This window comes from Caretta caretta, chromosome 4 (genome assembly GCF_965140235.1).
Source record: "Caretta caretta isolate rCarCar2 chromosome 4, rCarCar1.hap1, whole genome shotgun sequence".
NCBI lineage: Eukaryota > Metazoa > Chordata > Testudines > Cheloniidae > Caretta > Caretta caretta.
Genome location: NC_134209.1, coordinates 132,623,760 through 132,649,676, shown reverse-complemented (window position 1 = coordinate 132,649,676; position 25,917 = coordinate 132,623,760). Strand labels below are relative to the sequence as shown.

The window sequence follows — 25,917 nt, the reverse complement described above, 5'->3', positions numbered from 1 at the left end:
TTACGGGCCTGTGTCACAGGGAGGATAATGGCTGAAATCTTCTGTTTATCCATACTGCAGGGCACAAACTTCCACACATTGCCCTTCTAGTGTGTCTCAAATCCAACTTGCAGGAACACTTCATGGTGGTGCATACAATAAGTTCAGTCTTGATGCCCGTTCAGTCATTGTTGTCTCTGCTGAGGTTGTCAGTCATGGCAGAGCCTTTTCTAATGTGGGCACTTGTCCAGTGGGAACTGGACTGAGATCAGCAAAAAAACAGCAACAGAAGATAATTTTTTGGTTATGTCTGACCTGAGTTGGATTTATACTGGCAACCTAGAAGTAAAGGATTCTGTATGGCATCTGCAATCCCTGAGCTATCTAGCCTCTGCACAACACGCAGCTCAAAGCTTGCTTATTTATTTACTTATTTATGATTCTCATTCTAAGTTTGCTGAGTGCTATTCTTAATGAATGGAAAGCAAAATACGAGAACAGAATGAAGGGTAAAGATCTGATGACAACTCATGGGATCACCTTACATTCTGTTAATAATAGGCACACAGAACTGATACTAGTTGTTTGGGTACACAGGAAAATGGGTAAAAGAATTCTTAGCTTATAATACTGTGCAGAAAAATAACTCTTTGAGGACCAAGTCCTGATCCGTTTGAAAATAATAGGTCAGGTTCTGCTCTTAATTAAGATGGGCTGAATGTGGAGTAACTTAACTAATTTCAGTGGAGTTACTTTGGCTATACACTGGCGTCACTGAAAAGAGAATTTGGCCCAATGGGAGTTTGTCATTGACTTCACTGGATTCAACCATAATCAGTAAAGAAATGTCCTGTACCTTTTTATTGTTTTCTGAACTTTTTAAAATGAAAACATTGTTTCATTAAAGCCACAAGTCTTCTGTGTATTTATAGATCTCACACAGTGGAATTCTAAACAGCAACAAGTGCAGGGGCAGGTTGCAGCCCAAACATTTGAGCAGACCACATTGCAGCCTGCTCCTTCATGGCTGACTCAACACATACTGAGTCTCTTCCAATTTCTGCTCTTGAACCACCAGCAGTTACAGGCATTTTAGTTGCACTTTGATTGTGGTCAGTTTTGGGCCTGAAGAACGGTGGACAGATCTGTTTATCTATCGGTATTCATAGCTCACCAATCATCACAATATGTAGGTGTTGTGTATATAACTTTAAAAAGCACCCCTTAAACTATGGGAAAATTCATACCTGAGCTTCAAGACTCAGGCCTGTCTCAGTTCAGTTTAATCAAACCTTAATGCTAGCAAAAATTTAAGAAGGGAGGTTTAACCTCCGTGCTTCAGTACTTAAGCCATCTCTAACTATTAGAGGTCAGGTTGAGACCTAATGTGGGGGAGCAGATTATCCCACATTTGCCTACTGTGGGGTCCTTTCACTTTCCTCTGAAGTAGCTGGTACTGGTCACTATTGGAGATATGATACTGGACTAGATGGATCTTGGTTCTGATCCAGCATGGCAATTCCTATGTTCCAAATCCAAACAATCCTAAACTTGGGAGAGGTTCAGGTCTGAAATTTACTGCTCAGCCCCATCTCTAACTAGGACTTAGATTTCTACAGTAAATACTTGATATGTAAACAAATCTCCTAAATTCTAAAGCAGATGACTGATGCAGCTCTGACCTGAGAAAGTTGATGTATAAATAAGAATATAAGAAACAGGCAGCTGTTGTTTTCCACCGCTTGTATTTTGCCTTGGTTTAATTTGTTTTTGGTTGCATGACTCTCAGAAAGCTAACTGAGAAGGTAGAAATGATTGAGTCTGCTGCTTACAGTTTCTCGGATCAAAATGTGTTGCCATTAAATTTGTTCCTTTTATTTTTTTGCTCAGAATATATCTCACTGATTTCTTTCATGACAGCACACAACATTCTTTTGATCATCACATATAAATGTTTAATCTTTGTTTCTGTTATGCGTGCAGATGAAAAGTCTGTATTAATGTTGTGCTTTCTTTCAGGGGCTGGTGTTTTTTTCCTTTCTTGTGCCGAAGGAGAGCAGATCAGCTTTCTGTTCGACTGTATCGTTCGTGGCATCTCCCCGACGAAAGGCCCTTTTGGGTTGCGTCCAGTCCTACCAGGTTAATATAGGAAGTATAGAGTAACCGTGCAAAGTAGGAACTTGCCATGTCTAGCACTTATTGCTCAGATTGGAATTACAGCTTGCAGACACTTGATGGGCATGGACAGTGCAAAGTGATTTTCATTCTGAAATGTCACATTACAGATTTAGCAGTTGAATGTCCCAGATTCCCTTGCTGCTCTAGCTCATTCATATTTCTGCTGCTGCTGGCCTTTGCCTGGTCTTATCTAACTGCACCAAAATATAATATTCTGAATAGGGATGGGCCCAAACCAAATCTGCGGTTTGAATAGTCCCAGTTTGAACCTAGATCCATATCTAAATCAGGCTGCTGGTTGTAATATTGAAAATTTTGCTGAGCCAAACCCCTAGAATACTAATTTTGGGGCTAGATGACCTCTCAAGCCCATTCCAAAGCCCACTGAAATCATTGGAAAAACTCCCAATGAACTTCTAGTGCTTTGGACCAGGCCCGTTCATCCTGATCTCACTCTTGCAGTTCAGGCTCTTCTCTGGTGAGTAAGGATTAAATTCCTTTTTCTGTTTTGTGGTATATGCTGCATGCACTGTAATGTTCAGAGAGAAATTAGATGTGATCTTGCGGGAGGTCTATCACCTTTTGGTTTTAGTAGGTGAGGAAATGTAATACGCAGTTAGAAGGAGTATGTCAAGCAGGGCAGGAAGGTGGAAGATGATCTTGTAGAACAATAGCTGTGCAGTGTCTGTGGTGAAGGAGGAAACTTTTAAAATGGTGGAGGAGGGGGCTTTCACATTTTTAGCAAATGTTTGTACGTCCATAGTTAGGGGTATTTAATGGCTTTCATGATAAGAATAATTTTACAGGATTTTTATCATTGCTGTAAACATGCAAACAAACCGATCTCTTGTGTTGAAATGTGATATAAAAGATTTACAGTAGAACCTCAGAGTTGCAAACATGAGTTACCACACACCTCATTTGGAACCAGATGTACGCAATCAGGCAGCAGCAGAGAGAGAGACACACACAGCATTTTTCTTCTGCATAGTCAAGTTTCAAAGCTGTATTAAGTCAATGTTGTAAACTTTTGAAAGTCATAACATTTTTTTCAGGGTTACGAACATTTCAGATTTCAGAGTAGCAGCCGTGTTAGTCTATATTCGCAAAAAGAAAAGGAGTACTTGTGGCACCTTAGAGACTAACCAATTTATTTGAGCATAAGCTTCCGATGAAGTGAGCTGTAGCTCACGAAAGCTTATGCTCAAATAAATTGGTTAGTCTCTAACGTGCCACAAGTACTCCTTTTCTTTTTGCGAATATTTCAGAGTTACAAACAAGCTCCATTCCAGAGGTGTTCGTAACTCTGAGGTTCTCCTGTAGTTTGGATGTGAAATTTTTGGAAAGATAGAAAAAACCTCTCAGTCCTACCACTTTAAAATTAGATGCATATTGTATACAGCACTTGATTAATCTTTTGCTTCCTTGAAATCAATGCTTCTATGCTACTGTAAATAAAACCAGTGAGAGAAAGGCAAATCAGGCTCATAACAGCTCACTAATTTTATATGCTGTTTTTTGCATTTATAATGTAAACATTAATTCATTTAAAAATGCCAAACAATTAATTCATAATTAAGTCTTTTTGACATGTATAAAAGTGGTTGGGATGTTCAGATTTATAATTTTGTCAGTTAGGGTATACTCAGAAAATTGTAATTTACATAAAGACTTTTATTATGGACAGGCAAAAACAAATTATTTAATTACATACAAACTTATTTGGTCTCCAAAAGAGGTTCACTTCGATAAAGAATTATGACTACTAAAGAAAAAAACCTTAATTCTAACTTTTGAGTGCTTGACTTTTGCAAATTTCATATTCTTTTGACATATTTTTTTTATATAATTTCCTTTTTAAAAAAAAAAAAAAAAGTTATAAACAAAAATTCCATCATGTAGAACTATGATGACCCTATTTTCTGGCCACCTTTCCTGGCTCCAGTTTCTAACCCTTTCTCACCCTTGAGCTCCAGCCCCTGTTCCCTAACCCTGCACCTCTTCCTATGCCTCATGTTGCTTCTCATACCCCTCTGCATTCCAGTTAGGCTGTTTCCTCCTCCTCCACCATGTTGCCTTGGGGAGCACTAAGAGTACAAGAAAGATGATTTCCCTGTTCTCGATTCCTGTGCCTGGTGTCAGAGCAGTCCCTAGCTGCCTGGAACAGCAACTGCAGGAAGGCCTGGGTCAACTATGCTCAGTGTAGATGGAGTCTTCAGAGAATTTAGCTGTCAAACTCTAACAAGTCGCTACTGAGCACGTGTGAACTGCTGTATTTTCAGAGGCTGATAACTGATAAGACAGCTATAGCTTCTCAACAAAGTGGTTGTAAGAATTTTTTTTTAACACGGGCGAAGCAACCTCTTTTCCCCTGATCTCATTCTTGGAAACAGCTTAACCATTTTATCTGAAACTTTACAAAATAATCCAAACAAATTACTGATAATCATTAAGTTCCAAATTGAGGCAAACTTCTGGAATGGTAAATTCCACCCTGAATTGTTTAAGTTGGGCAAAGTTATCAGCAACTGAAAACTGGTTCTTATAATGGAAAGTGCCACTCCCTGTGCTGCCTATAATAAATTTTGAGACAAATGGTGCCGCCCTCTGTTAGTCCAGATTGATCATAACCTGCTCCACTGGAGTGACACTAACTTCAGGGGAGTTTTTTAGATTTATATTAGTGTAACAGGGAGCAGAATTTGGCCCTGTGTTGGCTTTGTACAGTATATTAGGATTTACATGTCTAGGAGCCAGTTCTGCATTAGTTGCATGCCCAAATCTCCCTTTGGCTTTAATGGGAGTTTTCGGTGTGCGAGGAATACATACGAGACCCATATTGGAACAGATTTGAAAGAGGTAATCCAATAGGTTGAGTAAATAGTAGTTTTCCCCACTAGTTTTTTATTGTCTAGAAAGTACAGAACAGCAGCTACCGTTGTCTGTTGTCTACAGTGTAGTTCATACTCTTCTTTGAGAGAATAAAATGTGCAGCTACAAGACGTGAACTAGAAGCAAAACGAGAAAGCAGGAATAATCAGGGTCTCTAATGACAGACAGGAGCTTATGAGAACTGGGAGAAGTATTTTACCCATGTCATAGCATTGCAGAATTGATTTGGGTGCGTTTACAGCTTATTTGGCTGTTTTGTCTTCTACTGAAGCATCAGAATTGGCTACTCCTTATGCAGGCAGCCAGAACTGAGGATTGCAAAGCATATATATCTGTGAACAATGGGGTACTTTTTTCATTAAGCTAATACAAATCAAAGAATTATAATATAAAAACCACCAGTGAAATGATCAAAACTGACAAGAGACAGTGTGATGCGTTGTCTGTTGTTCTTGCTGTTAAACTCCCCCACCGACCCACACAGAGCACTAGGGAATGTCAGCTCCTCCTGTATGCTCTGCAGCAGTGGTTCACTAATAAACATTATTCTTAGAGCTGGCCATATTCCTGCTGATAAAGATGTTGGGCAGACAGAGGGAAACAAAAGGACATAGATCTCTTGAGGCACTTGAAACGTGTCAGAATGGGAGGACGGTGACAGAAACGCTCTCAATTTTTTCTTTTTTTTCCCCCTGAAGATTGAATGTGGTTATAGAAAATTGTCGCTTTGTTGACTAATCGATTCAGACACTGCCATTGCAGCTCATCCTGCTGCCAAACTCCCCCTTTAATTAAAAGGGCCAGACCTTCACATGGTGTAAATGGTGTAGTCCCATTGAAGCCAATAGGGCTACACTGGATTGCGCTAGTTAGGGATCCGTAAAGGGTCTTTATGAACTTTTTTCTGCAGGGCACTTTTTTGATATTTTTAGTGGCCTGCTATCTCCCAAAACTTGGGCGTAATTGTACTTTGGTATAAAAAATCCTCTGTGGATATAGATAAGTATGTATACTTCCCTCTGTTCTCTATCTGTTGTTTCAGGATTTATACTATATCAATCACTCTGGATGCCTAAGCATCTGTGGGCCGTTTTTCTGTCTTTTCCCTGATTTTCCTAGCTTTCCACTGTCATCATTCCTGTACAGAAATCAAATTGTGATCTACCATTCTTATATCTTCACCTCCCACATCAACACTTCAGCTAATATATCCATCTAATGTTCCAAAAAATGCATCTATAGATTTTTCTACGGCCTCATCGTCAGCCGCAGCCAATATATGGTTTTAAAATTTATTCTCCCACCTATGAATTTTGAATGCTTTACAGATACATGTAATATTGTCATAGTAGATTGGAAAATGTACATGGCTGTAATCAGCAGTGAATGGCAGAACAATATACGGATGACTGTATGTGGACATATGGAAAGCAAATTAAAAAAAGGTGACCTGACTAGCTTGTATTATTGTAAGAGGCATATCTTTGCATGCAACTGCATTTCAGACTTGTGTTTATCAGGTGCCATTCAAAAGTTTAAGACGTGTGTTAAAATGACACAACCTATCCTAACTTCTGTGTAGTGCTGGAGATTCATGTGCAGACTAGTTTTCCTTATCAAGTATTCTATTACACAGAATGTACTGTATTACTTGAAAAGGTCAGTTGCCAGCAGCTGCATACTGTATCTGGCAAGAGTATCAAAATCCACCCAGTCTGTTGAAAGGAATATGTTAAATAGATAAATCAGCCCTGCACTTTAGCTAACTAGATCTAAACTTCCTTGTAGTGGATTATACTCAGAAATACTCAAGTTATTAATATTATTTACATTTACATTAATTAATGCAAAGTCATGTTAATACATTCTTTCTTGGGGCTTTATTTATGAAATCTTCTGAATGGCGTAATTTGGTTGGTTTAGAAGTTTAAGTATGAACTAGAATTTCTTTCCACAATTTGCTGATGGATTTTGGATTTTTGCCTTTGACCACCCCTCTCTGACTACTTGGAACTTAGAGACATGCCTCTGTGACAGCCTCAAGAAGGAAAAGGGTCCGTAATGTTTGCTTAATGTAACAAAGGCGTTTTTGCGAAGAGAGAGAGAATTTAGTGCAGTGAAAGGAGTCAGATTGAATTTTCCACTATCCACAGAATAGGTATAGACTGGGGAAGCAGCAAGTCAGCTTCCCCAAGCTTCCTTCCAGTATGTCTATGGATAGGAGGAAATGATGATGTACACCTCTCGTAGCCTTTTATGTGCAAAGTTCACAGAGCATCTTTGCTAAATGGTGCTCTGTCATTATTAAATATTAACCCTAAGAAACTGTAGGGGCACAGGGGAAAGTATAAATTGGAAAACTAGCATATTGTCTTGTTTTTATTCACAATAGTGATAATTTGTCTAATTAAAAAACATCCAATTTCCAAAGGTGGTGGCCTTAATTGCATGCATAAGTGGGCACATAGCTACGCAAACGTGGCCATTATATGTTTAGGTGCATACTTGTTTGCTCAAATGCAGGATTTGCATGGGTAGTTTAGGTATTCAGTTTTGAAAAGTATAGTTCAGTTGTGTAGAAAATATAATGAACTTTTGGTACAAAAGTATTTTCCTGATCCATGCTTTCTTTTCTAATATACATACTTTAAGAAATCTGGTGTATATGAAACTTGTTCTACATTTGAATAACCACTGTGATGCTTTGGAATGGATCATTCAAACAAATACACACATCTCTATAATAATTAACCCATTATACATCAATCCAAAATAAAATTTAGAAGGAAAAAATGTGATAGTTCACATTTATTATTAATTATTATTCCATATAGTATTTGTTGATGGAGCAACATGTGAGCATTAAAGACACAACCCCAGCCATGAAGATGTTACAGTCAAAGAGCTTGATCCTGCAGCATTTTAAATTGCAGCAGCATCCCCAGGCTGCCCTATAACTGGAATGTCTGCAGTGTTACGGCCCCATTTCAGCATGCCCTTGGTACACTTACTGTGTCAGGGCTCGTGAGTGATGATGTGCATGGGCTTATGGTTGTTAGCTTTATGGCTGTTGTCCACGGTGCCTGTGCTGAGGGAATCCTCCTTCAATCAGACATGGAGCTTCTTAGGTCCCATTTACACTCTCTGTCCCTTTTTACATGGTGTAAAGGGGCTGAACCAGGTGTAAGATCACCCTACACTTGTAACAGCAAGGATCTGACTGACACATGCAAAGGAAGGAAATGCAGAGATTAAGGCTGCTGCTCCATCCTTGACTGATTTTTGTAAAACAATGTAACATAACACAGTAATACATTTTTATGGCACCTATAATGCAAGGACATCTCAAAAAGTTACGGATTCATCTTTTATGGATCAAAATAAATGACTAATTTTAAAATAATTGATTTTATTAAGGCTTTTGACATGTCCCACATGACCTTCTCCTAAACAAACTAGGGAAATGTGGTCTAAATAAAATTACTATAAAGGGTGTGCACATCTGCTTGAAAGGCCACAGTCAAAGAGTAGTTATCAATGGTTCCCATAGCTGGTAGGGTCCAGCAGGAGTCAGTCCTGGGTCCAGTACTCCACAATATTTTCATTAATGGCTTGGATAATGGAGTGGAGAGTATGCTTATAACATTTGCAGATGACACCAAGTTGTGAGGCATTGCAAACACTTTGGAGAGAGGGTTAGAAGTCGAAACAACCTTGATAAATTGGAGAATTAGTCTGAAATGAACAAAATAAAAAATTCAGTAGAGACAAGTGCAAAGTACTGAAGTTAGGAAGGAAAAATCAAATGCAAAACGGGCAGAAACTGTCTCGGTAGTAATACAGCTGAAAAGGATCTGGGGGTTATAGTGGATCACAAATTGAATCCTGGAATAGGCTTCCAAGGGAGTTTGTGGAATCCCCATCTTTGGAGGTTTTTAAGACCAGGTTGGACAAACACCTCTCAAGGATGGTCTAGGTTTACTTGGTTCCACCTCAGTGTAGGGAGCTGGACTAGATGACCTCTCGAGGTCCCTGGCAATCCTACATTTCTGTGATTCTACATAGTGCTCATTCCATGGTCTTGGAGCTTTTAAATACATGAATAAAATGTCACAGTATGAAAGTATTCAAAATATCCCACAATGGACTGCTCAGCTGGTTCTAATGAATACCCACCAACGCTCATGATAAAAATAAAATCCCTCCATCATAGGTATCTCAGTCAATTCAACCTTCACATAACCCCCTGCTAATTGACCAGGAAAGTAGGGCCAGGGGAAGATTTCAGCAGCTGATGCGCAGCTTTCTTTACACAAGGGGATCCATTTCTGTTTGGAAATGATGAAGTATTTTTCTTAATTTGAATGTTTGCATGAATCTAAGTGCTTAGATACTATGGGCTCAGGTGTATGGACAACCTGGGTGGGGGGGGGGAGAGAGAGAGAGAGAGAGAGAGATAGTGTTCGTGAAATGATTCTCTGGCTAGAGCTCTAATAAGATGTTGCGTGGGAAGATGCTGTAAAAACTTCCTCAGACAGCTATGTCCAGACCGGTCATCCTATCGCTGTCCTGGGATTCTCTGGAGCAGAGACTGCCTGTCATGGCAAGTTATTACACATTGTTTAGTGGTTTTGTATTGTGCACAAATGGGGTGTAGGATGACACCACCAACCCGTTTTGACTTGTGACCTAAACCAGTATTTTTAAAAAAACAAACAAACAATTCTCCAGAGATCAGAAGCCTTAATGCACTTTAACCCACGTTTCCTCCTAGCCCATCTTAATCGGTTCTTTCATATAGATTCAGTCTGGTTTTGTTCACTCACTCACTATACCAGTCTTGCACTTGAAGTGCTTTGTAAAACTTATCTCTGCTGAACTACATCCCCTTTTGGATGTGAGAGCACGTGAATAGAGACAGCAGAAGAAACCACAGCATGAAGAGCATGCCAAAATGGAGGGGCATTACAGCTAACAGCTCTGCACCCTCAGGTCGTGGACAGATACAAGCAGCAATTTGCAACCTGGTATACAAAGAGCCAACTCCTCGTTTAGATATGTCTGAGTTGAGCCATGAGGACTGATGGAGAAATCTTGCAATTTACACTAGCAAGGTTCCCACTGTATGCAACTGGAGTTTTGCTTAAGTAAGGATGTGCAGGATTTGGTCCTAATCAATGCCTAAAATGGGTTGGGTTGCAGGGGGATAAGGGTGGGGTCACAGACCCAGCCTCCAAAAAAAAAAAAAAGTCTTTGGCGATGCCTCTGAGACATGTCACTAGCAAAGAGGGTTATAAAGTCAGTGGACCTCAGGATGGCCTGGAGTTGTGAAATGGGAGTGACGCTGACTTTGTTCCAGTCATGATCATTGATAGACCCAGCATTTCTTTGAGATCACTTTAAGCCCTGTCCCTTGCAGAGCAGCTTTAATGTTCAATATAAGTATCTATAACTAATACCTAGTATACCCAATTCATTCTGTCAGTGGGAACCAAGCTACTGATCTGCAGAAATGAAAAGCCCACCTAGATGGGGAGGAAAGCTAAAGAGTGTGCCGTGACAGTAACCTCTTCTCCACTAAAGGGCTTAGGGCCAGCTGATGCAGCCCAGAAAGTCAGTGGTGAGGGTCAGGGCAAGGGATCTGTGAGATATTTTGATTGAGCTCATTCAAGTACTTAAAAGGTTGTTACAAGGAGGGGAATAAAAATTGTTCTCCTTAACCTCTGAGGATAGGACAAGAAGCAATGGACTTCAATTGCAACAGGGGTGGTTTAGGTTAGACATTAGGAAAAACTTCCTGTCATGGTGATTAAACACTGGAATAAATAGCCCAGGGTGGTTGTGGAATCTCCATCACTGGAGATTTTTAAGAGCAGGTTAAACAAACACTTGTCAAGGATGGTCTAGAAGATAATACTTGATCCTGCCATGAGTGCAGGGGACTGGACTAGACGATCTCTCCAGGTCCCTTCCAGTCGTACGTCTCTATGATCTCCTGGATGTCTTTGGCTGGTCCTATACAACCCTGGCTGAATTGCTAAGCCTACTGTCTCCAAAGGTGGCCAGTAATAGCTGTCACATGGTTGTGAATGTCTCCATTGATGCATCTGCACTGTAGGAATGAACCAAGCCCAAGTCTTTGAGAATGGAGAAACACAATGTAAAAACATGGAAATCTTGGTTTCCACAGTTAGAAATTGTTCATAATCTCAACCAGCCCATGAACAGCAATGTATTTCTCTATTTATCCTTCCTCTCTTGTTAAATGATTCCGTATATATTTGTTACAGATGCTGTGACTATCAGTGTGAGCAGGAATGTGGTAACTGCAGCTGTGCCAAAGCTAATCTGTATTGTATCTCACATTTGCTTCTTTTCCTGTGTAATTATGAGACCAACTGAAACTTCTATGAGAATGAGTTAGCAGCCCATATACACTGCAGCTGTTAAACATGCCGTACATTTTTAAGATGTTTACAGTAATCTTGTCAAATTATTCTCAAGAATATAATAATGATTGCTACCAACATCTGGTTTTATCATGCGTGGCTGGAAAATGAAGCGATACAGAGAAGAATGGCATGTTTTCCGAGGAAGGTGTACACTCAAGTTTGTGAAGTGTTCAATACCTTCTCCCCCACCACAGGAGGTGGTGGGATCCTCTCTCATTGTGACATTTCATTGAGCTAGACTGGCTAAACCAGTAGAAAATATACTATAAGCATATAAGCAATAGTCCTTTATAGGCAAGGTCTAATTGACCTTTTCTCTGTCTAATTTTTACAAGGTTTTAAAAAAACACGTATGCTGGGTATCCTTTTAAATAGCTGGCCCAGATGACCTCTTGAAGTCCCTTCCAACCTCGTATTTCTATTATTCTAACTTGTATGGTAGCAAAAATATTACTGTCTTTGAATTAGTTTATAAATCCACACCAGAAACTCTGAGTGAAAACCCAGCCCCCACTGAAGTTAATGGCAAAACTCCCATTGACTTCAGTGAGGTCAGGATTTCACCCTTAATTTTAAAGGTCACATACTCTCTTCTTAATCCCCCAGATCTAGGTTCTCATCTGGGCACTCAACTGCCCTTGATTCCAGTGTAGTACCTTTCAGGATCAGTCCCCTAGTTACTACTTTTGCTGACTTTAGGTTAGATCCTGAAAGGTACTGGGCACACAGAACTCCCACTGATTGCTCAGTGCCTCTCCAGGTCAGGCCTAAAGGTCACTTGTCCCATATCCTATGACCTTTTGGAGAGGGGAAATAACAAGATAAAAAGTTTGTCAGTGAGATGTTACTTAGGAAGGTAGCCTATGCAAACACATGACAAGGTTTGCTAAATCCCTACGGTAGAAGCTGCAGTATAACATTTCGTTGTTTTTCTCTCAGTAGTTTCACTGCCTTTTTCAAAAACTTACCCATTTGTTCCTTTCTTAAAGATCCAAGCGCAAATCCAGCCTACATGGAGGAGAGAGTGGCCCACGAAGCTTTGCAATTAGAAAAGCGTCTGAGCCTACTATCCCATTCAAGTCGCCAGGGCAGTGGAGGTAAGAAATGCCTACGATCAAGCTATGATACAAGTCTGGATTTTATTTCAACGGTCTTTTTCTTGAGGCTTTTGACATAAGAAAACCATAGCTTTTTAAAATATTGAGTCTTCCAAATGTATTGGACAAGGTCACTTTCTTAGCTCCCTTTGCTTTAAGGGCATGATCAAAAGTCCACTGAAGTCCGTGGGACTATTTCTGTTGTCTTCAGTGGGTTTTGGATCAGGCTCCAGAGCCCCAAGTCAGGAAGGTACGTAAGCATGTGCATAACTTTAAGCATGTGAGTAGTCACATTGAAGTGAGCAGTCTCGTTGAAGTCAGATACGTGATTAAGTACCTTGCTGAATTAAGGCCTATGGCATGAAGTGATTTGCATAAGTCACACAGCAAATCTCTGGCACGGTGAGGAACAGAACCTTGGTTTCCTGTCCTTTGACATTAAACCCTTCCTTTTTCTGTGTCTTTGGGCGCGTGTATGCATGTCAGTCTTAAAGACATTTACATGTGGAGGCATAATTTGGTGCTTAGTGTTTCTAAATATACATTTACTTCCAAATATTTTTAAAAGCCAATAACCATTATAACTTGCTTTGTCCTCAGTAAAAATCTTCTTTGTAAATAGATTCACACATTCCAGGGTGTATTTCTTGTGCTATGCTCTGGATTTATTGTTCTGATTTTTACTTATTATATACCTTCTGGTAATAAAACTAGATCTTCCCATCTGGAGCCAAAGAACATGAAAAACAACAGTCACGAGTCAATGAACGTAGCGGGGAAAAAAAGGTTAGATTTAGGGGGCTATATTTTGATTTCCTTTGCATCCGTGCAAATCCAAAGTGACACCACAGAGTCCAATGAGGTTACCATTGTAACTGAGAATAGAATTTGATTCATGCTCAGAGCATTGAGTGATGCAAATGGACACAGCACCAATGATTTCAGCAGAGGTATACCTATTTACACCAGCTAAGAATCTGTTCCACCAAGTCTAAAATTAATACTAACAAAATGACCCATTGTCTACCCATTAATTTCCATTCTTAAGTAAAAGGGCAGAAAATCACTTTCTATACCATAATACCTTTAATTGGGATGAAAATGCCTGGCTGTCCTTACCATGACAATTCATAGCCTTTTCTTAGTTTTCCACTTCCAGTGAGTGCTTCAGGTATGTATGACCTTCTGTGCAAATACTCTTGCTACAGCTACTAGTGGGGAAAAATAGTTTTTCAATCCATGCATAAAAGTATCATGGTGGGATATGTGTATATATTATGGATACAAAACTGTCATCATAGCCATATCGGTTACATTTTCATCTGCTCACGTGATGTACAGTTTTGTTTTTCTTTGGAACGTGGTAGAGTTTAGTTTCGGGTCTATCAGCTAAAAGATAATCTCGAGCTGAACAATTGATTTTTATATCTGATGCCTTTAAAAATGTTGACTTTGCAATTGTTCAATTAAAATTCATTGGTAAGAGATAAAAAGCATCAAACCAGCCTTGGCTTGGGGGATGGACTAGATGACCTCTTGAGGTGCCTTCTTGCTCTACATTTCAGGGATTTCTATGAAACAGAAACTCATTCAACAGCTTCAAATCAAATACAAATGTTGAAATCTAATATACAGCTCGTGGCAATTTAGAATTAAAAGTTTATATTTTGGAACATCCTCAGATATTTTGAGGTCATTTGGCCTACTTCTCCTCTCTGGTGTAGGTTAGGAATAGCTGAACTGAAGCCAGTGAAATAACACTGGAGTAGAATATATGCTGATGTATATTTTACCCCAGTGTTATGTAATTGGCTTCACTTCAGCTATTCCTGGTCTACACCAGAGAGGAGATGCAGGCACATAATCTTCAATTTTAGCATAGAATGTGATATATTTTCAGAGATACAATACATTTACACTAAGGGCACCAGGTTGTTCTTGAATCTTTTTCCAGGGGTACAAATTGTAAGATGCACTCTGTTAATATGGCAGAACCAGCCCTCCCCTGAGACAGATAGAATTCCATGGTCCTCTCTGCTTATTTGTCCTTTCCTTGCTTTTAGTTTAATTATATTTTGAACATGGGTTGATCTAGTTTCTTTTATTCCAGGAGATGATAGAAGCCTGTCAAGTTCGTCTTCAGATACCAGCCACTCGGACGCTAGTGTTGGGAGTAGGTTAACAATTTGGCCTGAACAGTCTTCGGCCAGCACTTCTCAAGAGAGTCATGGACTGGTACCTGCAAAGGGCATTCATTTTGGGGAAGAAAAAACGCTTGCAGAAGGGGCACGTGGCACCACCAAACCACCTCCTAAGCCTCTTCGGTCTAGACAGCTACAGGAAATAGGTCGTCAGAGTTCTTCTGACAGTGGGATAGCTACTGGTAGTCACTCTTCTTACTCTGGAAGTTTCTCTTCCTATGCTGGGAGTCTGGATATTTGCCATGGTGATGAGTTTGGATCATTGCTTAGCCTGCCATTGAACCTTCCTTCAGATCAGAATTTATGTACTTGCCTGCACAGTGAACCCCAGAGGAGCTTGGGCTCAGAATATCAGGTTCCTAGCCCTGTCAGACATATTTATGACACACCCAGGAGTTTATTACAGGCAGCTGCTATAGATGTACAACACAAGAGTGCGGATTCCACCCAACCAAAGGACCAGGACCCAGCACCTCAAGGCATTAGTGACCCTAAGGTGCTGGTACCACAGTCGGAAACACGGATGGCACCTGAGCAGAGCCAAGACAGGGGGAGGCATGCATCCTTACTCCCAGAAAGCACCAAAGACTCAAGTGATGAGACATATGTGGATTTTGTTTCGAGGTGGTCAGATGTAAAACCACAAGGACAGGTGTTAGACTCCAAAAGTAGTGAGCTGGCACCACCTAGTGGAGTCCCAGCTGACCCCTGTGAAATATATAGCCCCCACCCTGGGATGGCAAGAGCTCTCTTTTCAGCTTGTCCGATCTGTGGTGGACTAAAGGTAAATACCTAATACTGAGCAGATGCTAACAAAGACTTAAGTACCATATTTAACACCATTAATTTAAATGATGTAAGGATGTAAGAATAGTTGTGAATTGCAGCCTATTTCTTTTTGGGATAATGACATTTGTGCTGTTTTATGGGTATGTTGAAAGATTCAGTAGATGGCAACCTCTCCCCTCCTTAAAAACCATGTCTGGAACAGGAAAACATTGAAACATATAGACCATCAAGCATTGTCTTTCAGTGGACCAGATTCTTTCCTTGGATACACATGAGTGACTCCCATTGACTTCAGTAGAAATGTCACAGGCACATCGGAGGGTTGAGTTTGTCCCGTGATAATTAATTTAGTGCAAATGAGGATGTCTTGCTGTTTGTATTCCTTGAGTAGAGTGAAGGGAGGCTGAAAAGAATGGATGATATGCTAGGATAGCCATTTTTTAAAAATGCATATTTATTTTGACAGATAGTTGGTTTGTGCTCATGACTGTAGTATGTGAGCACCTTGTGTGCATGGGGAAGCCAGAATGGTGGCGCTTCTGACTGGTGAAGGAGAACATAAGAGCTACTATATTGGATCAGACTAGTGGGTCCATCTGTATCATGACACTAAGAGTGGCCTGTGTCAGATGCTTCAGAGAAGGTGCAAGAAACCCAGAAGTAGCTGGTTATGGGAGAGCCAGCTCTCAGGAAAAGTTCTTCCTAACCATCAATAGTTAGAGGCTGACTTAAGAACTGAAGCATGAGGGTTTGCACACTTTTGTTTATTTTAAAATATTTACTATTATGATTCTGGATATTCTTGTTATCCATATAAATGTCTAATCCCTTTTTGAATCCTATTAAATTCTTGGCCTCAGTGATATCTTGGTAATGAGTCCCACATGCTATTAATGCATTATGTGAAGAAAATATTTCCTTTTACCGGTTTTTTAGAAGATTTTTTTGTGGTGTTTTTATCGTGGTTGCTAAACTGGAACTAGATAAAGCTGTGTTCATGTTGGTGAGGCACAGAAAACCTGGGAAAGAGAGAGAGAGAGAGAGAATGTAAAAAATTAGGAACTGAAGTATAAACTGAGAAATCAGGCAAAATTATCTCACTTAGAGAAACAGTTGTTAAATAAGGTAATTTAAGTGTATAATTTTAAATGAGTATGTGGGAGAGAACAGGTTTTCAAATTCAGAAGAAGTTAATAAGCTTGTTGGGCTGTTGGCCTTTTCTTGTCCTGCAGCGCTCTATGTGCTTGTAGTGCAGTCTATTTTAAAGTCTCTGGGCACTAGAGGATGGTATTGGCACTCTACGTCTTCAAAACTGTAAAGGACTGAAGTCACTACTCCCCCCTTTTCCAGTCCGCTCCCTGACTGGACGATTGATTCTAAATGCATTAGACCAGACACCATGTAGGAGGAAAACTGTGAGGCCACTGTACTTTCAGCCATTCTAACAGTAGGGAAATGTTGGAAAAGGTCTTATGCAGAATGGACGGTAATCTAGAAAATAAACAGTGACATGAGAAATGCTGCCCTCCCTTGAACTTGTTTTAGTACAGGATAAATACTTTTGCTTCTCTTCCCTGCCCATCTTAAAGAACTCTGAAAATATGCTTTACTGAATTATACAAATAACAATTGTGTTTTTGTTAAAAGTAATCAAAACCATTATAGCAAGATTAGTTATTTTAGAAACGACTACTGGACCCTGTCCATGCCTTCTTTACACGTAAAATGGTGCAGGCACAAACCCATATTCTGTAATTAAATATTTCCTATTCTACATGCTGTGAATAGGATACATTTGGGATACCACTAGGAGCAAGCTGAATTGAATCATGGATTACTTGACATCAGTTCTCCACATCTATTTGAAGATGTTCAGAAAGCCTTTATTGGGCCAATGTTTTGCATGCTTTTGCAATTTCAGATAAACTCTTAATTAAATTGTGTTGATGTTTTTAAATTCCTGATATTTAGTCTAAGTAAATGAGATGGAGAGAACAGTATAGTCCATAACAGTAATGAAGTACAGCAGCAGTTTTTCATGTTCATCCTTGTTAGTGAACTTTTGCAAATCTTGTAGTCCTTACTCAGGCAAAAGTTTATTTCAATGGTAATTTGACCAAGAAAGAAGGGAGTAAAAATGTCAAGACTGGAGCAAGTACAGGTGTGCGGTGTCCTCTGGCAACAGAACCAGTAAGGGAGGCCGGATTTGGGGTTATGGTGCAGGGGTGTAGACACCTGTGTGTCAGAGAGCTGTGTATCAAGGGACTGAAATGGGTCTGGGATAGAAGATGGAGAATGCTGGATGTGGAGGGTAATATTTGCCTTTTCTAATCAAGAGTGACTCCAGTAGCTAGTTAAGGAGCAAAATCGAGAAGGCTCATCCACTCCACTAGTGACTAGAAGGATGATGACCAGAATGCAGGACATCAACATTTGGCTTGTAAACTGGGAATCTTCCATGCTCAGACGGAAAATATGGCAGTAACGCTTTCCTGTTTCACTCAAGGTGAAGAATATAACCACTGAGCAAATCTATTGTACATTGAAATAAAACATAAAGGAACTAGAAATATATTAGCAGCTGAGGTTTAAGATTAGGAAGTAAATGTCCAAGCTCTTTTGTATTCTGTGGTACATTGCCCCAGTGTGCGCAAGATTCCCTTAATTATAAACTGCATTGTGTGTGCCTTTGCCACTGTATTTTCATATAGGTATTTTCAGTTATGCAGATAAATATTTTAGCTGAGATCCTTGTATAGTATATACATCAGGCATATTTTAGGCTCAGAATCTTGGATTGTTTTTATTAAGGTTTATAGATTTATTACTGGGCCATGTTCATTCCGTTTCCGACTGCCTAGTCACTATTAGAATGGGGAATAGCACTTCACTGTACAAAATTTTTTTTTCTGTAACTTCATTTGATGCCATAGTTTAGGAAATAACGTCAAGATTTTTATAGAGTGTTGGTGTTGGGTTTTTTTAAACTCCTCCATTGTTTGTAAAATTTCATAGAAGCCTGGAAATAAAACTGTCTTTTCCAACTGATTTTGTCCTTTTCCATCTGGCAGATACGGTTTTCCCTGCCCCAACTGTCATCCTCTTGCATTTTGAATGGATATGAAATGAATATGGCTGTTTTTATTGACTTCCTTGTGGTGTACCAACATCAGTGAAGGTAGCAAGAAATGTGCCTAACTGTGGAAATGGTGGCCCCGATCTTATATTCCTGGCTTACCCCAAACTCTCATTGATTTCAATAAAAACAAAAGGAGTACTTGTGGCACCTTAGAGACTAACCAATTTATTTGAGCATGAGCTTTCGTGAGCTACAGCTCACTTCATCGGATGCATACCGTGGAAACTGCAGCAGACTTTATATACACACAGAGATCATGAAACAATACCTCCTCCCACCCCACTGTCCTGCTGGTAATAGCTTATCTAAAGTGATCATCAAGTTGGGCCATTTCCAGCACAAATCCAGGTTTTCTCACCCTCCACTCCCCCCCCACACACACACAAACTCACTCTCCTGCTGGTAATAGCCCATCCAAAGTGACAACTCTCTACACAATGTGCATGATAATCAAGGTGGGCCATTTCCTGCACAAATCCAGGTTCTCTCACCCCCTCACCCCCCTCCAAAAAACACACACACAAACTCACTCTCCTGCTGGTAATAGCTCATCCAAAGTGACCACTCTCCCTACAATGTGCATGATAATCAAGGTGGGCCATTTCCAGCACAAATCCAGGTTTTCTCACCCCCCCACTCCCATACACACACAAACTCACTCTCCTGCTGGTAATAGCTCATCCAAAGTGACCACTCTCCCTACAATGTGCATGGTAATCAAGGTGGGCCATGCCCAGCACAAATCCAGTCTTTCTCACCCCCCCCCCCTTTTCCCGGGGACACACACACAAACTCAGTTTGTGTACCAACATCAGTGAAGGTAGCAAGAAATGTGCCTAACTGTGGAAATGGTGGCCCCGATCTTATATTCCTGGCTTACCCCAAACTCTCATTGATTTCAATAAAAAGAAAAGGAGTACTTGTGGCACCTTAGAGACTAACCAATTTATTTGAGCATGAGCTTTCGTGAGCTACAGCTCACTTCATCGGTGTGTGTGTGTGTCCCCGGGAAAAGGGGGGGGGGTGAGAGAGCCTGGATTTGTGCTGGACATGGCCCACCTTGATTACCATGCACATTGTAGGGAGAGTGGTCACTTTGGATGAGCTATTACCAGCAGGATAGTGAGTTTGTGTGTGTGTTTTTTGGAGGGGGGTGAGGGGGTGAGAGAACCTGGATTTGTGCAGGAAATGGCCCACCTTGATTATCATACACATTGTGTAGAGAGTTGTCACTTTGGATGGGCTATTACCAGCAGGAGAGTGAGTTTGTGTGTGTGGGGGGGTGGAGGGTGAGAAAACCTGGATTTGTGCTGGAAATGGCCCAACTTGATGATCACTTTAGATAAGCTATTACCAGCAGGACAGTGGGGTGGGAGGAGGTATTGTTTCATGATCTCTGTGTGTATATAAAGTCTGCTGCAGTTTCCACAGTATGCATCCGATGAAGTGAGCTGTAGCTCACGAAAGCTTATGCTCAAATAGATTGGTTAGTCTCTAAGGTGCCACAAGTACTCCTTTTCTTTTTGCGAATACAGACTAACACGGCTGTTACTCTGAAACCATTGATTTCAATGGGAGTTTTTTTGTGCATGAAGAGTATAGGATTAGACTAAGGTTTTGCTAGTTAACTTGTTGTGACTCAGTCAGCATAAAAATAAAAAGCATTGTTTTTCTATGGGTCTGTTATGAAATACCAGCATATATTCAGCCAGTTTGATTGCTTGATCATCTGGAATACCACTACCTCTGTGGAGATGAGGGTCCCAATTCACTTACAATGGTACAAATCAGGAATGACTCTACTGAATTCATCCATCTATGGTACTTGTATAGCTCCCATTACCATAGTATCTGAATGCCTCACAACCTTCTGCACAACACCCCTGTGAGGCAGGGAAATGGGTGTTATCCCATTTTACAGATGGGGAGCTGGGGCACAGAGGGCTAGATTCACAAATGGTACGTTGATGGTGCAACACCTAACTCCCAGGCTTTGGGGTATTCTGGGGTGGAGCGCTCTCAGTCTCTCCTGTTGGAAATTTGTAAATAGTTAAATATTCATTGGGCCAGAGAGCAAAAGGGAGAGTCTGACTCTCTAGCATGGTGGTTGGAGCACTCACCTGGGATATAGGAGACCCAGTTTCAAGTTCCTGGTTCAGATCAGGCAGAGCAGGGATTTGAAAACACATCTCCTACATCCCAGGTGAGTGCCCCTATCTGGTGGGCTATTGGTGATAACAATGGGTGGGTATCTCTGATTTTTTGTGAGAAAGAGCTAGCCTGTCTTAGGCCCTTAGGTGGATCCAGGGGTGGGTTCACAGGCTGTGACTGAGCAGAGTCAGGCACCTCCCTCAGGCCTGAACTTAAGTGCCTACCCACTCCTCTCCTTGGCATTTCCTACTGGCTAGCTTAGGTAGTTACCTTGCTCAGCTTGCTGGCTGTTGTGAATCCCATTCTGAGGCATCTAACTCTGTCCATGCACTGTAAAGTGAACCTGGGTGCCTGGCTGAGGATTTCACTGAGCATCAGGCACCTAAAAGTTTGACATTGCAGTGCCCAAGTCCCTTTGTGGATCTAGTCCTAAATAACTTACCCAGTGTCACACAGGAAGCTTGTGATAGAGAAGAGGCTTGAACCCAGGCCTCCTGAATCCTATGTCATTGGGGATAAAAGCCTATAAAATGGGTGTGAAAGAAGAATGTCTGTAGGATGTAACTTTGTGTAATGGGATGGCCACAGACAATTTCATTGTTACATCTGTAAAGGGAAGTTTTTCAGTTTTTTTATTTTAACACTGAAGTTTTCATTAGTGGAAAAAAAAAGATGCTAAAGAAATCATAGAGGTGCTTTATAATTAGGCTGGCAAAGCTAGATTTTTTAAAAATAATGTTGATGATTAATATTGATTATGTTTAAGCATTTTTTATTCTCCATTTTAATGTTTACAGTTGTGCAAAATTTTAAGCATTTTTTCAATATTTATCTATTTACATTTTCAGAGTTGTGGGAAATAATGGGGGGATCAGATAATTATTTAATGACAGTAGACTGAGATTCAGAAAGTTAAGTCTTTATAACCTTCAAAACACAAATTGTCAACATCACATGTCAAAATATGACATGTGACAGTAAATATCTTAAATGAAACTCAAATAAGTTCTTAAGCAACATTTTTCTTACATTGCCTATCTGTAAATTTTGATTATTATCAATGGAAATATTTTTAATCATTGGTTTTTACGGTGAAATCGGTGTTTACTGATAAATCTAATCCTTCCACATCTGTTTATAATGTACAGTATCAGTATACACATCCATTTTTCTACTAGTGTCATCACACTCCCATCTCACGTAAGACAGAACTGTTCATTTGTGCCTTGTAATGTCTTTGGTCTCTTCTAATTTCCAAATATAAAGGACAACATAGGACGACATGTCATTGGCAAATACACTTATCAATATTTAAACTCTGTTTGTTCAGAGGTTTGTGTAACTCAGCTCACATAACAAATATGATACTTTTAATTCTTATCAGCACGTATACACATTTTCTTCTAAATGACAATAGGTAAGCTTTGTTCTAAACAGATTTTTTTGCCTTTCAGTCAGCTAGTACTAGAAAATCTCTACTAAAAAAAAAAAGTCTTACTGTCCCTTGCGTGTAAGTCAGTGTGTTCTGAGGCTTAACAATTCTGAGAAGTTATTTCTATATGTAAATCACCTGCTGATTAATACTGCTATGAATGCTTTGCATTTCTATACTTTTTCTTTTCATTTGAGGATTTTAAGTGCTTAAAAAAATTAACCCATTTTAAAGATATTGAAACAGACACAGAGAGGACCTGACTAGATCAGATCAGCGAGACAGCAGCAAAGCAGCTCTGTCTCCCATTTCCCGGGTCTAACCATCAGACAACACTCTTTCTAACCCTTTTTTCCATCTTTGAACATCTCCATTGAACCTCAACAAAAATATTCTACTATTTTTACCTTTAAAACTCCAGGGCAATTCTAAACTGCCTGGAAAGACTGTTCAATTTTTAAAGCTCCACACCTTCCTCTTCTTCTTCCATGATCAGAGCTGTAGGCAGTTCCTGAGTGTTCCCACTTATCTGCTCTCATTTTTCATTTACAAATAGGCGCTGATGCTGCACCACTGAAATCAATGACCGATTTGACATTGACTTCAATGGGAGTGAACAAGGCCCATAATAAATTGTGGGCTTTGTCTTACGTAGTTCCTTTTTCTGTTAGAAACACTTTAATGCATTGGGCCAAACTTGACTTGATACCATTTCTTTCACAGAGCTGCAGTGAAGAAGCCTTCAAGCCCAAATGCTTTAAAATACCTGATAACACAGACAAATCCAAAAGTTCCAAATAAAAAAAAACAACCCACTGATTATTGTGCAACATGTTGTAACCTAATTATAAAAGGAGAGACTGTCACACTCATATACAAATAAATAACAGCCCAACAATAAATAATATTTAATTGTGCAAAGAAGAGGTATGTCTGGGGATCCATTACATTTGACTGACTCACTATGAGAATGGACTTTGATGCCATTGGCATTTGGCATAAATCAGAACAGTTTTCAGGCTATTTCTATCCATTTCTATTAATAGTATTCTCTTCAATTACATCTCATTTGGTGCTCTTAGTTAGGGCCAGACTGTGATACCTTTACTCACAATGAGTAGTACTTTGCTTCCCATTGACTTAAATGTGGCTACTCATGGTGGAAGATGAGCAAGGGTATCCCAGCGTGGCGTTTCACCTGCATCAGTTTATTTGCTACGGCTACGGCTACACTACAGAGCATGCAGCTGCACCACTCTAGTGCTTCGAGTGCAGAAGCTCTAAGCTGATGGGAGAGAGCTCTTCCATTGACTTACCTATTCCAGGCCCCGCAAGCGGCGGTAGCTATGTCAGCAGGAGAAGCTCTCCCACCGACCTAGTGCTGTCCACACTTGCACTTAGGTCATTGTAACTTGTGTTGCTCCGGGGCGTGGCTGATTCAGACCCTTGAGCGACATAACTTATACTGACATAAGTGGTACTGCGTATGTAGCCTTAGGCAACAAAGCTTCTACAGAGGCAGTGACAATAGCAATTATCCTTTGCATGAACTCAGGGCACCTTAAATAATTACCTCATAACATCCCCCTGAAACAGAGAAGGAATCTGAGGATCACTTCACTCACCACTGAATTGCAGCCACTTCTGAAGCAGTTTGCATCAACTGAAAACGGCATACAGCAGCAGTATACCAGTCTAAGCCTGGAAGGGAAGAATACTTTCCCAAATGAAGCTGTTAGGGAGATATTCTGTAAAATAGGTGGCCAGAATGCAATAATTGGAGCTGGAATTTGGACAAGACCCCAGGGTTAACATCCTTACTCTTATAAAAAGTGCCATGGGATCCTTAATGGCAAGTGATGATGACCTTTTTATATCTCATTCCACAGACAGTACTTCCAGTGATACAGGGTTCCCTAGCTCTATTGGTTTATTACTGACTCAAAGAGAAAGAGAGTCTTCTACTTGTATCATCAGCATCATTTCCTACAGGACCTTATAGTATAAGTATAAGCTTTTGACACGGTCTCCCACAGTATTCTTGTCAGCAAGTTAAGGAAGTATGGGCTGGATGAATGCACTATAAGGTGGGTAGAAAGCTGGCTAGATTGTCGGGCTCAACGGGTAGTGATCAATGGCTCCATGTCTAGTTGGCAGCCGGTATCAAGTGGAGTGTCCCAAGGGTCGGTCCTGGGGCCGGTTTTGTTCAATATCTTCATAAATGATCTGGAGGATGGTGTGGATTGCACTCTCAGCAAATTTGCAGATGATACTAAACTGGGAGGAGTGGTAGATACGCTGGAGGAGAGGGATAGGATACAGAAGGACCTAGACAAATTGGAGGATTGGGCCAAAAGAAATCTGATGAGGTTCAATAAGGATAAGTGCAGGGTCCTGCACTTAGGACGGAAGAACCCAATGCACAGCTACAGACTAGGGACCGAATGGCTAGGCAGCAGTTCTGCGGAAAAGGACCTAGGGGTGACAGTGGACGAGAAGCTGGATATGAGTCAGCAGTGTGCCCTTGTTGCCAAGAAGGCCAATGGCCTTTTGGGATGTATAAGTAGGGGCATAGCGAGCAGATCGAGGGACGTGATCGTTCCCCTCTATTCGACATTGGTGAGGCCTCATCTGGAGTACTGTGTCCAGTTTTGGGCCCCACACTACAAGAAGGATGTGGATAAATTGGAGAGAGTTCAGCGAAGGGCAACAAAAATGATTAGGGGTCTGGAACACATGACTTATGAGGAGAGGCTGAGGGAGCTGGGATTGTTTAGCCTGCAGAAGAGAAGAATGAGGGGGGATTTGATAGCTGCTTTCAACTACCTGAAAGGGGGTTCCAAAGAGGATGGCTCTAGACTGTTCTCAATGGTAGCAGATGACAGAACGAGGAGTAATGGTCTCAAGTTGCAGTGGGGGAGGTTTAGATTGGATATTAGGAAAAACTTTTTCACTAAGAGGGTGGTGAAATACTGGAATGCGTTACCTAGGGAGGTGGTAGAATCTCCTTCCTTAGAGGTTTTTAAGGTCAGGCTTGACAAAGCCCTGGCTGGGATGATTTAACTGGGAATTGGTCCTGCTTCAAGCAGGGGGTTGGACTAGATGACCTTCTGGGGTCCCTTCCAACCCTGATATTCTATGATTCTATGATAGTGCTCCTTGGAGGTCTTCCCTGCGAATACTATAATGCGTGGCTCCCAATTCCCCAACAAGGAAGATGAGGCCCAGCTTCCACATGAGTTGCTAGAAAATGTTTTGGTGAGGTTCCCTGTAGTCTTTGAGAGATGCGGAGCACCTGCAATTTTAATGGTTGACCAAAGGTTTCTCTAGAAAAGCACAGGGAGACTGAGACACTGGTTTGGAGCCCTACTAAAAGGGTCCCATCTTGGATGGGAGACATTCAAAGAACACACAGATGCTGTAGGAAATTATGTTGGTGACATAAATGGATGGCATTTCCCTGAGTCAGTACCACAACCATGATACTGGAGGTGCTATTTTAACCCACACTGTGTGTGTGGGGAGGAGGATGGGGGGGTAGGATTTTTGTTTCCCTCTAATGGCTGGTGTATATAAGAAGTTTTTTGTGTCTGCTGCTGCTTTCAGC

The 25,917-nt window shown here is 40.7% G+C and overlaps 1 protein-coding gene across 2 annotated transcripts in view; it reads left to right on the top strand.

Moving 5' to 3' along the window:
* The window catches only part of DOK7 (docking protein 7), a 112,045-nt gene that overhangs the window by 35,104 nt on the left and 51,024 nt on the right, over positions 1–25,917 (top strand). For both annotated transcript variants that reach the window (XR_012668210.1, XM_048849030.2), the window contains exons 5-7: positions 1,999–2,118; positions 12,491–12,598; positions 14,709–15,583. Coding sequence is in view for 1 of the 2 variants with exons in the window: in XM_048849030.2 (XP_048704987.2) it covers positions 1,999–2,118; positions 12,491–12,598; positions 14,709–15,583 (1,103 nt within the window). In the remaining variant the exon portion in view is untranslated. The remainder of the gene's footprint in view (positions 1–1,998; positions 2,119–12,490; positions 12,599–14,708; positions 15,584–25,917) is intronic.